The 14,929-nt window shown below is 40.5% G+C and overlaps 2 protein-coding genes and 1 long non-coding RNA gene across 3 annotated transcripts; 1 reads left to right on the forward strand and 2 right to left on the reverse strand.

Moving 5' to 3' along the window:
• On the reverse strand, positions 1 to 1,382 carry LOC145643569 (uncharacterized). The gene is made up of 3 exons (XR_014116046.1): positions 1,290 to 1,382; positions 940 to 972; positions 1 to 49 (listed from the first exon to the last, which is right to left on the reverse strand). It is a non-coding gene; the product is annotated as an uncharacterized LOC145643569 (long non-coding RNA).
• Positions 1,383 to 5,615: 4,233 nt separating this feature from the next.
• On the forward strand, positions 5,616 to 7,006 carry lyz (lysozyme). The gene is made up of 4 exons (XM_027004391.3): positions 5,616 to 5,822; positions 6,039 to 6,197; positions 6,378 to 6,453; positions 6,688 to 7,006. The coding sequence occupies exons 1-4, from the start codon at positions 5,690 to 5,692 to the stop codon at positions 6,755 to 6,757; spliced, it is 438 nt and encodes a 145-aa protein (XP_026860192.2). The 5' UTR covers positions 5,616 to 5,689; the 3' UTR covers positions 6,758 to 7,006.
• Positions 7,007 to 7,965: 959 nt separating this feature from the next.
• chodl (chondrolectin) lies at positions 7,966 to 14,173 on the reverse strand. Its single transcript, XM_027004390.3, has 7 exons — positions 13,864 to 14,173; positions 11,653 to 12,001; positions 11,369 to 11,526; positions 11,078 to 11,128; positions 10,907 to 10,993; positions 10,685 to 10,781; positions 7,966 to 9,420 (listed from the first exon to the last, which is right to left on the reverse strand). The coding sequence occupies exons 1-7, from the start codon at positions 13,946 to 13,948 to the stop codon at positions 9,336 to 9,338; spliced, it is 912 nt and encodes a 303-aa protein (XP_026860191.2). The 5' UTR covers positions 13,949 to 14,173; the 3' UTR covers positions 7,966 to 9,335.
• Positions 14,174 to 14,929: the final 756 nt, after the last annotated feature.

Consider the following 14,929-nt stretch of genomic DNA (forward strand, 5'->3'; position numbering starts at 1 on the left):
CACCTCTTTTCAAATTTTACTTTGACGCCGTCTAACTCTGTCATTAGATCTGTGTGTGACACAAAAGAATTGTTATCAAATTTCTAACAACTATAGTTCCACTTTAAGAATGATATCAGTGAATGCTACCAGTAAATGTTGTTAGTAGGCTCAGATAAAGACTGCAGTGCTGCTTTTTCCATGCTGGAGATTGTTGGTAGTATCAGCATAGCTTGCCCTATTTGGTGGTTAGTATATTGCAAACAAACTTGTTTGCCTTTTCCCCCAGACCTATATGATGTTTTAGTTCAGATCACGCAGACGGAGTGAAGGGAGTGCAACACATTTGCGGTGTAATAGTAGTAGCGCTGTATTTCGGTATAACTGGTTAGTTGCGAGAATGATCTCCATCTGTAAAACCAAGCGTTGATTTGTCAGTTTATCAACCGCCAGGCTAGCGCTATTCCCACAAGTGTCACAAGTGTAAAATTAGTGTTAAATTAGGTTATAAAAACATAGACTACCTAGCATATGATCTGAAACTGTAACTTGCGATCATGACAGGTTTAAAAACTTAATAGGACTATTAATATTTGATCAACAGAAGTGCGCAAAGGTTTTGCCTGAAAGTTTCAAAACTCTGTATTACCTAAAAAAATACTCATTAGTCAAGATGATCGTCAAATCTTTAGTACTTCTGGTGCTAGCTAAATAGGCTGTGGTAATGTAACTGTGCAAAAGGAATTGCATTGTATTTGCAGAAAGCTTGTCTCCCAAAGCTTCATTTTACATATTTAAGAAATATAATACATTTACGTCTAACTGAATCATATTCTTCTTCTGAAACAAAACCCCACTTCCATCCCAAGTGTAGTAATCTGTTTGGGAATCAATGTAAACCCGTGTTTGTTTCAAATGCAGCGCATGAAACGCGATATCTATGCAGCCAGGTGTGCTTACCATGACCTACAGATCAAAACTGCACACGGCGATCTGTGAAGAAACAAACAACAGAGAACCTTTGAGGCAAGCATGCCGTTATGCAATATCTTATTTTACAGTTTTATTTTTATTTTACAATATTTTTTTATTTGACAAAAAAACCCAAACATTTCATCTCTCTTTCACCGTGTATTGTTTATATCGTCTTGGTAAAATAACCCATGGCAAAAGTGCATGTCTCGTCTACAAGCAGTCCTGGCTCTTCCCTCCTTTACCGAACTTTAACAAACAAGAGTTTATTGTGCACGTCCGGCTTTCCTGAGTCTGTGCATCTTGTTGTGGTGTTGCACTGATGTACTTAAACTCACCTGTCATGCATCGGGATCTCTGCCAGAGCCATAGGCTCCAGTCTCTTAGCGTGAACCAGCACTCCAGAATGGCAGGTTAGAATTCGGGGCTACCTACATGCACCACAACATATAGTACACACCATTTTTGGGTTCTTGTTATTGCCACAGTTGTACACTAGAGGGCAGTGTTATTTTTTTATTCAACAACTGTGACTAAACCATGCTTCTTGTCTGAGTAGTGACTGTGCGTCAGGGGTGGTGCAAGGGTCAATGGGCATTCTAGACTTAAGTCCCATACTACAGCAGTACTACAGTTCTTTTTGTGAGCACCTGACATAAAGAAATGGAGTGATACAATAAGAAACTGCAAGATTTCTGTAGTCGTCACTGTATAATTTCTCTACAATAATCTATATGTTCACCTGCTCTTATGGTTCAACAAAGGGGCCCAGTTAATCAGTGATTCCAGTGTGTTTTTAATCTTTGACATTGAACACATTTCAGTCATACAAGGAACATGAACTTCATTCAGACATAGTGTGCCATGATATGCAGCTTTCTGAAATGACATACTTGAAACATGGGCTCATCCTGGGGACTGATTTTTTCTCTCTTTTTCAAGTATCCCACTATATCCATTATGTCCACATTATTGAACTAACTAGCAAGTAACAGTGCACAGTGGCAGTGGAATCAAGGAAATAGATTCTGTCCATAACACATGTGTTTAAACCATTTGCCTTGGAGGGCCCTTGCCCTGTAGGTCTGCATGTTGTTGAAGTCACTAAAGGCTGGACTTTGAGGAGAGCTGCAGGGTTTAGGGTGCCATTAAGGACTGGGCTATGGTAACCTATAGGAGCAAAAAGAGTAAGGAGTGCTGCATGTGGGGGAAAGCTAAAACATTCCTAAGAGCCCTTGACTCTTATGGGCCCTAAAAAGTAGGGTGGGGGTAGTGGGGTGGCATGACTCACTGTGATATCTTTTCATAGGCCCCAAAATTCCTGGTGCTAAGGAAGGAGCTAAAACGTTAATGTGTCAAGTGCAGTGAATGAGAAGTAGTGCTAAAAGATCTGAGTAAAAAGTACATGCGTCATAACATGGTGATGAACTAAACATGAAAAAAAAAAATTATTTGGGAACTTGGGACAAACATTCTGGGCTTAAGCCCCATAAGCCCACCCAAGTGCTGCTCATGCTGTACTTGCAGGTGGGCTTTACTTAGATTGAGTGCAGTTTTCATAATTGGTTTGGTCCTTGGTTAGTCTGGCCATTGTAGGAGGTGAGGTCGCCCATGAATCTGACCTCACAGCTTTGGCTGTAGTTTATGGCTTCAGTATGAGTCCATGCCAAAATCTGTTTACAATAAACCCTTATCCAGGCTGTCTTATTTAATGAGGCAGGAATGAAGACAGATGCTTACCAATCAATACTGGTGATAAGTTGCTTTTTACAGGTGAGAGAAGTTATGCATCAATACACTTTGAGCTATTCAGAAATAAGAAAGAATGCATTAAGAGTACAGAAAGAGCGCATTTGCATCAGAATATACCCAGAGGTATATTGCCTCAATAGGTCTGTGTTAGGAAACTAGAGTGGAATCCATTCACTTTTCCTCTTCTATCATAACTTATTTTAGTGAAGGAAAATTATGTGTAGGCATGGATATTTATATCCTACCCTGACTAGAGCAGAGAGACTGAGTGGAGAGATTAACCCTGTGAAGTGATTGGTCTTGATGTTCTCTCCTTGAAATCCAGTTAATCTGATATCTAGCTTCCTGCCAGGATGCATGAACAGTGGGTCAGCCCCAAACCTTAGAGCTGGAGTTTACACAGCGTGTAACAAAAGCATGTCCCTTGTCAGCTTTCAGGGGACTTCAGTGTTTTTAAAGGGGTAAAGTTAAGGTGCATGTATGCATGCATGTTTATGTGTGTGTATAGGTGCTTTGTTTTGTAGCACCTAACATATATACATACACACACACACAATCACAGTTGCATATATTCACATATATCTAATGTATGTATGTATGTATGTATGTATGTATGTATGTATGTATGTATGTATGTATGTATGTACTAGCAAAGGTGTGTAGGTTTTTGTGTGTTTATGTGTGGTGAGTATGCATGAGTATGCAAGGTTTCCTGCATACATGCACTATCCATTTCCTAACTGTCATCTGCTGCTGTGTTGATCTGTCACACACTGAAACTTTACTCAACTGCCTGTTCAGCTATGGATGCCTTCTCCAGAGCCATTCTCATCGACGGGGTGAATATAACCAAGGCTTGGTCTCCACACCCTGCATAGCTACCTGTACATAATTCTGCAGGTCAAAAGCAGGCGTTTTCCCATGCTGGAATAGACAGCATGTTGCGGTGGAAGACTGCAGGCGAAGGTGTGTTGACAGGCTGAGGAATGAAGAACTATGGGCGTGGCACTGAAGAATGCTGCAGAACATCACGCTTGAGTCCCAGCTTGAGTCCCAGCTTGAGTCCCAACGGTGGATGCAGGTGCCGCCAGAGATCGGCACGCGTTTGCTGGTAATTGCTTGGCTTTCTCACTCTCGGGTCGCAGTTTTTGCTCTTTTTGCTCCCCTCCTCTCCGGGCAAAATGCCAACCTGTTTGTGCACCGCTCCGATGCCTAGGTGTGGTGGGCCCCTGGAGCTGTGCTCGCTCAAGGAGGAGCCCAGTCTGCCTTACACCAACACCAGCTGCAGTGTATATATCTGTAGACACTGGCAGCAGCGAATGTTTTGCTTGCTGGTGTTTTTGATGGCACGGTGTAGAGATAATCATGCACGGCAGTGCGGTATCAAGTTACAGACAGATTTTGTTTTGTTTTTTTCAGAAGGGAGCATTCATGTCATTGCTGCCTTCATAAGAGGGGGTGGGTGGGGGATAAATGCATATGGAGTGACACTCCCTGCTATCTGCTATATTGTGGGGGCCTCAGCTTGTGGTAGTAGGGGCTGCAGGTATCCAGGCAAAGCCCCAAGTGCTGCTAAGGGAGGACACTCGTCCTTCAGCCAATCACCAGTCAAAGGGCTTGTTTTGCCACCTAGTTCTCACCAAGGTCCCAGAATGCAATGTGCTATGGTTGAGTCAAAGTTCAAACAGTACCATGCACATAGACAGGTGACTGTGTGCTCCCTGCCAATGAAACACTCTGAAACAAAACTTAAACATAAATCTTTCTGACTGTGTCTTACGTCCCGGGGTTGCTGGTACTGACTGGTAGTTTGTAGTTTGAAGTTTGAGTACTGGATAAGTCCTCACCCAGAGAATGGATAACTACTGCAGTAGTCACACAAGACTAGAAGTGTCTAATGAGGAAAACCAGGATATACAAAACAACAAAACAAAACAAAAAAAGGAACAAAAAACTGAGCTAAAGAAAACACCATACTTCATTAATCTGTACTGATTGCTCTTACATTTTCTTATATTTTATTATTTTTAGATTATTTATTATCTTTGATGTATTATGCATTTATTATACAAACAATTAAGTACATATAATAAGTTAATTTCTGTGTTGTGTCATATGTTGATGACCATGGTCTTTTAGTCTGTGAATGTTCATAATCGAGCACCTGGTGTTAGTGTTCATTTTTTATTTTTCATTATTAATTTGTTCATGATGCATTATTTACTACCTTTTTTCAGAAATCATTGTGTGCCATAATTAATTGTGCTTTCATCCAGCATGTTATGATCAGGGTAATTTAAGAGATTTATTAATTGTAGAGTGGCATATCTCCCTGAATCTTATGCTATCTAAATTATTTTACAGTATAACAAATGTTTATTTTGAGTGAATTAGAAATTCAGCTCAATCTACAGCTTGAGTGTCATGGGGTCTGTCTGTTAGAACACATCCTCATACTTGTTTCAGCTTTTCTTCACTGGCAGTTTATTGCAATATGAATTGCACTGTGGACAGCTCACTTTTCATAACAAGGTGCCTCATCTTAACGGTCACAAGGTGATTCCCTTTTCTTTTATTGCAAATTGCTGTTAGATGTTGAAAAGGGGAAGATCAGCATGCAGTTGAACTGCACAGTTTCTGTCTCTATCTGTTTGACATATTCAGTTCTTAAAAAATATAGTACTTTTAGGGGAAAAAAAACTAGATATTACATCTTTCTTTCCCCAATAAGGTTGCGTAATCTCTGGCCCTGTTAGCCATTATGTGGAAACTCTTACGCTACAAACCTCAGCTTCCACAGGCCTCCTTGAAGAACCCACATGATGGAAAAATAAAACGGTAAACATTTGTGCAAAAGAGAAAAAGAAGAAGTTGCATCACAGACCCAGAGAATGCCCAATAAATGGCTCTTTGGTGGCCCGTCTAACTATCCTGTTTTCACACAGGACTTAGGTTGAAGTGTGCAGCAATTGTGAAGCGCTCCATCATGAGGCTCGTGGTCGTGGTGTGTCTGATGTGGCTGGCCGTGTGCGAGTCTCGCCGGTTGAGCCGCTGTGAGGTTGTTCGCATCTTCAAGCAGCAGGGGCTCGAAGGCTTCGAGGGCTTCAACCTTGGCAACTGTGGGTAGAACTCGGGGTTCGCGCGTAACGTATACGCTGCCACAGCTTGTGCTTGGCTGTTGCCTCAGAATGTGACTTGACTGAACTTGTTTCAACAAAACGAGTGGAATTAGTTCACTCTTTCTTACAGCACACTGTATATATACTGGTTTATGTTGGACATATTCAAACTTCACTCATCTCTGTTATTCTCTTCATCCGATCTGACTGCTGTAGATGTGTGCATGGCCTACTGGGAAAGCAAGTGGAAGACCCATAAGGTGCGTGATAGCAGCGAGATGGGCAAGGACTATGGAATCTTCCAGATCAATAGCTTCAAGTGGTGTGAGGACGGCACTGTGGGTGGAAAGAACCTGTGCAAATTGCCATGCGGAGGTAACGGCGATATCAGCAGCTAAAGCACATCGCAGCCATGCATGTTTGCTTGTCATGTACCCTGATTGTAATGCATATAGGCTATAAACTATAGGCTATGTTCCGCTGAATTTACTGGAATTTTTTAAAATGGTGTTCTTAGTAATATGTAAATTAATGCAAATGTCATCCTCTTGTAAGCCCTGCTAAACGATAATCTCAAGGCCTCAATCGACTGTTTAAAGCTCATTGTCAGAAGAGAAGGACTAAAGTCATGGTAAGTGTTCTCTATTAATATGGACTTATCATTTTGTTAAATAGGTGTGTACAAAAATTAAAACTTATCCTTGTTCCACAGATCTACGTATTGGAATAAGGATTCTCAGATATTATCTTTTCAATATTAAACTTATCTATACTGTGTGTATTGTGTATACTGTGCACAGTTCTAAAATGTGATAGTGTTTCTTAGTACCAGAAACACTACTTATGTAAAGTTGTTTTCTTGCAGGGACACTTGGGATAATTACTGTAATGGCAGGAAGATGTCCCGCTGGGTGAGAGGTTGTGGTCTGATGTAGAAGATTTTTCCTAAAGTCTTCAGCCTATGAAAAAACATGCAGCATACTGCAGGATACAACATATTCTGAACTTTAAAAAATGTTACTATAATTTTAAAGACATAAAAGCATTGCTGAATTATATTATCACAATGCGTAATATCTTAACTGTTTTATGAGCTTTTATCAATGCCTGTGTACATTTGCATTGATTCTTATCAAGTGAACTTGTTTGAACTGAGTTTTAATAAAGCATTTTCACTTCTTTCATAGCTGCTCTGGTATGGTTATTCTAAAAAAAATGCTTGTTGAAAAATCCTTGCGTTCATATGTGATTATTTAAAATACCTATTACCCCAGATATGAAGAGAAAGTTCTCAGTTCCTGCTGTCATATGTAGTGGTTATTAATAATGCATTACAGATGAATGTCACTGTGTATTGATACCAATTAATGATTTTTTACAGTTAGAGCAAAAAAAAATCTTATATCTTATATCTAATATAGCACAGTGACAGCTATGCTTTAACTGCAGGTTCAACATTCTCATGCTAATTTCATGTTTCCAACAATAGCCCAATCTTCACAGAGTGCGAGGAGAATCGTGTCTCAGGGCTGTTTATGCTTCACGTATTTAATAGGCTCCTCTCTTTAAATAGGGCAAGATTTGTTAATTTAATTTAATTTTCTCCTGAGCCTTCACAGTCATGATTGCAGCCGCATCTGTAATTATGACTCTGTGTGACAGTGAAATGGAGTACTGATCAGTTTAATACACTCTGCAATTAGCGGTGTATTTTTGTCTGCTGTCACTGGAGAACAGTCTGAGTTACACATGCAAGGCCCACTTTTGTGCTGATATAATGACTTCCTCCTCACACTAGATGCAAGATAGGCCTTTCACCTGGATTCTCAGAAAACCATTAGGGTTTTAGGATCTCCATTTAAATATATGTTGGTAAGCAGTTGTCATGACTACTTGTCTTTTCATTAATCAACAAGTTGAGCTGTAGCACCAAGGCAGATTTATAAGGAAATTAAATTCTGGCAGAGCTCAGAAAAATGTGAACTTTTCACTATTATCTAATAACCACATATTTGTCATACTCTAGAAAAATTCAGTATAAACCAAGATAAATAGCAAAGTATGACCATTACTAATATGTAAAGGCATATTTATTGTAACCTACATCCAGTTGCATAGACATACAGTATAACTTTCACTGCACTGATTTTTAAATTTTTTTTATTATGATAACGTAGCATATTGCAGTATATTTTTGGAAATAATGCATATCAACACCAACTGCTCCTAAAACATTACTTTTTCCATTAAGGTAGTCTCACTGGAAGATGTTATGGTATGTAGTACCATTTTAGAGCTAAACCTTCAGACAGCTTCACTATCCATATATTTAATTGATGTAACTGTAACACCCCCCCCCCCCCCACCAAAATAAATAAATAAATAAAATGGAAAGAAAAAAACAAACCCCCCAAAAAGTCAAATACACATACACTATATCTATACTCCTAGAAACAGAAAACACAATGCGGTTTACAAGCATATTATCAACAGACAAATTTCACTAGGTATATTTGTATTATGGAATTTATTCTATTTAATACAATGTGTTTGAAATTGCACAGATATTTGCCAGTTTTATATATGCAGTTTTCGAAAATGGTAGAAATTTGTACTGCAGTGAACAAATATTACTAACTTCTTAATGAAACTGGCATGCAAATTACTGTATATATGAGTGATTGGTGTGAGTTTGTCAGAATTGGCAACAGATCATAGAAAAATATTTATGTTTGTTTAGTATGCCTGCACGCTTCCCATGAGCTCTTGTAATCTCATTAATCCAGCCACATCCACTACAGCCACATCCACTACCCAAAAGGTGTGTCCCCTTGTTCTAACTGATGGGCTTCATCTGAAGTTGGTGACGCAGTGCCAGACCCCGAAGCACCAATGCTGAGATATATGAATCTGTTTTTAGCAGCAACCCGATGGATCTTATGCGGTGAACCACTCCACTCAATTAGTCTAAAACAGTGACTTAATTTGTGGAGTTGAGGCAGCCATGCACTTTCTCCCCTAAGAAGATTTTTCCTGCTGTAATTTCTTTTTTAGTTGGTTGCCACCTTCATTTCATGTCAGTTGGGACTTAAAAGTCTTTTCATGTGGGTCCCATTCACACTCATCTTAATTAACTTAATCTTAATTTAATCGGTCTCTGCATTTCGTGCCAATTAGTGCTAGTCTTCCCACCGCATCCAACCGTTCACACTTATCATTCCGTCTGATGGACAGATGGAGAGCAGAATGAACGAGGAGGCTGGAGGAAGAAGAGCACTAGCAGAGGAAGGGCTGCAGGAAGAAAAGGACATCTCCATGGTGCAAATGACTGGTGAGAGAGGCATTTCAGGGAAGAGGAGCAAAGGCCATCGCTGAGAAATATCACAGGACAGTGAAATGTATATTGCATTGTCATAGAAGACCACATACAACTTACGGCTTGACAAACAAGTGTGTTAGACTGCGGAAACGTCTGCTCCCATGCTTAGCTCGCGGGAGGATGCAAATTTTCTTTTAGACCTCCATTGCACTGTCGGACTTTGGTGTCTTGGAGATCCAGAGCGTTGACTGGTTCACGCTTGTTTTGGTCCGTGATTTTCTAAGCAAAATATAAAAAGACTAATTGACATGACCTTTATTATTTGTTTGTTTATTAATTTTGTTTGTTTCTACTTCTGTGGTCTGATTTACGGAAGGCGGAGGCAGCTGACTGAGGCCTTCGTGTCTATAGGTTTTTTTGAGGCAATCCTGCAGAAAAATGCCTGATTTTCCTAATCTTGTTGTGGAGCTCTGCAGGGTTGGAGCAAAGCATGCACTAGAGCTTTAATTGCACTGCCTTGTGTAAGGTACCCACTAGGTTATTACATTACCACTTTTATGCTTGACTATATATATATATATATATATATATATATATATATATATATATATATATATATATATATATATATATATATATATATATATATATATATATATATGATCATACACAAAACATAAATGCAATTGCCACTTTGATTCTCTCCGATTATAATAGGCTACTGACAACTGGGAGCGGCAGCTTGTGAAGCAGAAGCCTCAAAGAGATGAGGGTGTTTATCCCGAGGGCTTGAACACGCGCCAGGAAGCCTTTTTACTGAACAGTCCCAGGCCAGTTAGTGCTAGTGATTAAATGCATTGTCTGAAGATGGCCAGTCTGGTGATCGGAAATATGTTATAAAGGCATCGCTGTGCGGGAGTGGGGGCTTAATAAACATAATGAATTGCGTAAATAAAGCACTCCGTAATGCCCTGCCAAGCCCGGGGTTAAGAGGGTCTGAACTGTGTTGCGTACATTGTCGGAAGGGAAGAGCAGGGTAATAGCTTGCTTCAGCATTCCGGTCTACCTAATTTCTTCTGGACACTGATGAGGAGTGAAGTGGAGTTAGATTGTCCTCGTACATTGCCAGTGCGGTGTAGTACAATGGCCGACGCGCTGTTACAGTAACTAATAACGTGACAGAAGCCGCTGCCACAATGCCAAATGCGTCCGGTAGCTATAATACTTCTGTGAGCGCTGCAGTTACTATTGAGCAAGCTGCGCTCATATGCACGTTTACGAACGAACTAATCCCATCGCATTCAAAACTTGTGTCCAAAGTTGGAATGATGGGAAGCTCCCGTCTCAGTTGGGTAACTGAGCTCCAGCACTGATTGGCCAGGAAGTGACGCGGATGCTATTAGCAACTGCTTAGACGTGAGTTACCGGCGTCTTAGCGCTGCACTAATTGCCCTGTCTACCACCGAGTGTGTGCAATCACCATTATGGAAACGAAGGCGCCACGGCGTTTTCGCGCGTGGTCGTGTGTGTGGAGTGTGATCACCTCCTGCTTAGCATCTGGAAGCAGCAGGTCCCCGAGGCGACGAGGATCAGCAGGAGTACAGGAATAGTGGGGATGATGACGTAAATCAATAGCGTGCCTACAGAGCCAAAAAATATATATATATATATGATTAAACTCTAATATCACCTATATTTAAATAAGAATAAACTCTAATATCTGAGACAGCTTTATTTTTTAGGTTACTGTTTTGGTGGCTATTACTTGAAGGTCCTGCCACCATGACGTGAAGGCTTTCTTCCTCATTAACTGCAGGGGTTTTGCTGTTATCTTCATGCTCTTCTAAAATATCTGCGGATCCCGAGAAGTCCGATAATAACTGTATACATGCATTTATTTGTTGTTGTGGAGATTATTGACTTGCCACCTGTTTACCTGCATCACGGCCTCCAGGTCTGTCTCCATGTTCCTTCACAAGGTGACTCTCTGCATTACCAAATGCCAACAACATTACAGTGGCAACACCAAGATAACCCACATAAATGTGAGTGCACATGCAGGGCTGTTGTGTGAGATGCATCCAGTATGAATACAGTATTAAGCATGTAATTCAATATATTGTTTCAATATTTGTTGTTGATAACATGTTAATAACGTGTGTGTTATTTTAGTGTGGGTTACTTTAGTGTGTGATTTTTTTATATTTTTTTTTGTATGTTGCTGTACCTGGTTCATACTTGCAGATGAAATTGTGCTTCATGTTGCACCTGTCGTCATTCCACTGATAAAGGTATGGTCCACCCAGGCCACGGACAGCAGAGGGCTGATGGTACATCACCACACAAGCTTCCCCTCCACACGATGGCTCATCATAATACCAGTTCCTTTGGGGGTTTGTAGGGTTCCCAAGATTATGGAAAGAAATTAAATGACACACGCAGCTAAAGCCCTGCTCTCAGTACACACACACACACACACATACAAGGCAGTTCGGCAAGTCTCACACGGACCTGAAATGTGACACGCTCCCGTCTGTCCACCTGTACAAGTCTGGACAGGAGGCGAAGCTGCCATGCTCCTGGGGGCTCTCCTCGTCGGCACGCGTCAGGCCAATCCAGAAGTCTCCATCAGCAATGCTGGGGCTGGTGCCCTCGCTCCCGCCTGTGGCTGAGCTGCTGAGCTCCTGCAGCAGGCGCTCGACGTGCTGCTGCTCCGCTGTATTCTCCACGCTCAGCAGTGAGCCACCATCCACCTCGCACGCCCGCTGGGCCTCCCAGAAGGCCACACGGCTTGACACGTCCCTGAAGTAGGCAATCTTATAGCATGGGTGTTCAGGCCCACCCTGACACACTGTCTGACCTGCAGGAAGTCCACGGCAGTGATCTTAAAGGGACATTCCAGCATTTTTTGTTGCAATGCTTAATAGATAACCACAGATAACTATGAGAGTATCCCGACCAGTTTCAGATGTTCCACATGAGGGTTCTGTGGGGATGTTAAATCAATTGATCCAACGAACAAATAATCTTAAGGTAATGCAAGAATTTCTAACCATGACTCATCAAGCACATGGTGACCCCAGTACACAGCAGTATAATCACAATGCACTATGTTTGTCTATAATGTGCAGTGAAGTGAAAACACTGGTGGTGTTTTCTGTACAAACAGTAACAAACAAAACAACAGAAACAACACTGACGTGCAAATTTAGACATCAAATTACTGTTTAATTTCAATGTATCTACATGCTAATTCAAACAAAAGTGACACATGCAGTGTTAATGTGGTATGGATTATTGTAGACATTGCTATCAATACACCAATGTATGGATTACTGCAGACACGCCTATAAACTTGAACAGTAATGCGCAGCATTATGCCTCCAACACTATGTTTGCTCTGACTTCCATCCACAGGCTTTCAGGGCTTGCAATTACAATTACACTAAATGTATTATAATCAAATTCAGACTTTATATAGAGAAATTTCACTCACTAACCAGGCATCCCTCTTAAGTTACCGTAACCTCCTGCTGAACTGTTGGCGTGCCAAAAGATCACATTGTTACCCCCTTGAACTCTTGCTAACACACAGAAAATGCAAAGCTCTAAATTAGCTATAAACTAGTTCATCCCACTTTAACAGTTTCGGAGCAGTTTGTTTCAGGCAGCTGGGAAAAGCAGGCAAGTAAAACTGCAGAAGGCAAAAATGCTAGACTATATTTGGAGGGAACCTGTAAACTAGTCAGATCTGTCTCTTAAAATTGACAAGGATATGGTGGTGTGCTCAGGGAGTAGAATGATAACTGTGATTAATACATGGACTGTTAAAAATCTAATAATAACATTAGCTCTCAGCCTGGGAGGTACTTTAAATAATTGCCTGGTCCAGTTCTGCACTATCATCACTTTAAGTCCAGTAATGGACCAGGGATAACCGCACAGATTTGGACTCAGCATTTTCTTGATCTGCTTACTCTTTTATCTTTCTCACTCCCTTCCTCTGGGATCTAGTAATGTCCACACTGCCTGCTTTTTCATCCTGGCACGGGCTGTCATCTTCATTCTGAGCTCCGAGCCATGTGTTATCCCTCTACCACGCTGATTCTTGCTCAGTGCAGAACATTCCTCCCTCTGTTCTTGTATGTTTCATTTTCTTAGACATACGGTCTGGTTCTCTCTCTTCACCTACAACTTTTTTCCCACCGTTGGTCCAGAAAATTCATCTTGGTGGAGAACTAAGAAAAAAACTGCAGAGTACAACATTTGACAAATAATGAAAAGTAAAAATTAAGTAATTTTTAAAAAAGTAAAATAAAAACAGTTGCACAGTAAAATTCTGTACAACACATCATGCAGAGAATGAAAAATGATGGGTTAAAAAAAAATAAGTTCAAAACTGTGATTGATATCATATATTGCAGAATACAGTAGTAGTTTGTCACGCGCACCAGAACTTGGTCCATCAATGTATTTTATATTTCAGTATATTTTAGCGGGGATGAACAGGGAATGCAGTTTGTTAGATTAAAAATATATTATAATTAGATAATCTACTTTTTAGATGAGAATACAAGAACATGAATTATGATAAATTATACTGTCTACTTTGTATTATCCTCATCTCTAAAGACGTGATGAAATTACCGAATGAGAAATATTAAGAGAAGTTGCCATTTTCATTTTATCAGTTTATCAAAATTACAAAATTCGTAAACTTACCACTCACAACTCTTGCGCCATGGCTAACTGTAAACGAGACAGTAAAACCCCACAGGATCCAGAGTACTATCGAATCCGCGCGCATCCTCCTAGTGCAATAGTTTCGGGGAGCTTTACTATAAAGTAAATCGCGCAAAGTGCTTTTGATAGAAAAACGCCCTGTTCCACCGTTTATTGGCTGGCTCTTTTGCTGTGCGTTTTTGCGGCTGACATGGTCTCCTCGGCAGACACTTTGCGAAGCACCACCGGGCGTGGAGATAAAGGGGGACCTGTCTCTATCATCACGCGCAGTCTGGAACAGTCTTAAGTGACGCGAGGCAAGCAACCGCGCGAACGCGCGCGGGTGTTCGACTCTAATGATCTCTTTCTCGACTGCATGTGCTTTACCTTAACTAATCGAACAAAGCGTACATGGCAGCACGCGTCTCCATTGCCTGTTTTATTAAGCTCGAGGCACTTCTCGAGGTTTTTACGCAAAGCCCAGTCATTAGGCAGGGGATTCGACAGGGCAAAAACACATTCAAAAGTCATTTGCAGACGCTTAAATAGACCGCAGACACGAATCGTGCGGAGCCTTGATGTAAACACGTTTTTACTTGGTTAGTTATTTGTGCCTGTTTGTGTTTTTTGTAAACTTTAACGTCATAGGCCTTTTAACATAGAACCTCCACGCTGAAAGGGATATAAGCTTTAGGTCCGGTTTTATATAATGATTTGGAATTTTGTGTACTTCATTCAATGTTTTAATCTTTTCCCTTTTAATCTGATTCCTAGATTTTATTTGGCAAACCACATTAAACCGGCATCTTGTAGTGATTTCAAAGTAAATTTCTGTATACTGATTTTAGGTGGCGCAAAGAAATTGCAAAAACTCAAACTCTTTCACTGTGCAGTATATGACTGTGACATTGCAAACAAATATGCTAGAAATAATGAGTGTTTCATGTTAGGTCCATGCAGGTCATGAAAAAATGAAAGAATATTTCTAGCCCATTTATTCAGAAGTGACTGTTTTACTGCTAGTCAAGCATGTTGAAACAACGAAATCTTAAAATGTCTGTCTATT

Source organism: Electrophorus electricus, chromosome 1 (genome assembly GCF_041902795.1).
Source record: "Electrophorus electricus isolate QZ-2024a chromosome 1, ASM4190279v1, whole genome shotgun sequence".
NCBI lineage: Eukaryota > Metazoa > Chordata > Actinopteri > Gymnotiformes > Gymnotidae > Electrophorus > Electrophorus electricus.

Coding starts and splice junctions, on each gene's coding strand:
- chodl (XM_027004390.3), bottom strand. CDS start 13,948: ATGCGCGCGGATTCGATAGTACTCTGGATCCTGTGGGGTTTTACTGTC. Junction 12,002..13,863: donor TGGCGCAAGAGTTGTGAGTG/GTAAGTTTACGA, acceptor GACTTCCTGCAG/GTCAGACAGTGTGTCAGGGT. Junction 11,527..11,652: donor GGGAGCGTGTCACATTTCAG/GTCCGTGTGAGA, acceptor AAACCCCCAAAG/GAACTGGTATTATGATGAGC.
- lyz (XM_027004391.3), top strand. CDS start 5,690: ATGAGGCTCGTGGTCGTGGTGTGTCTGATGTGGCTGGCCGTGTGCGAG. Junction 5,823..6,038: donor GGGCTTCAACCTTGGCAACT/GTGGGTAGAACT, acceptor TGACTGCTGTAG/ATGTGTGCATGGCCTACTGG. Junction 6,198..6,377: donor GTGCAAATTGCCATGCGGAG/GTAACGGCGATA, acceptor TCCTCTTGTAAG/CCCTGCTAAACGATAATCTC.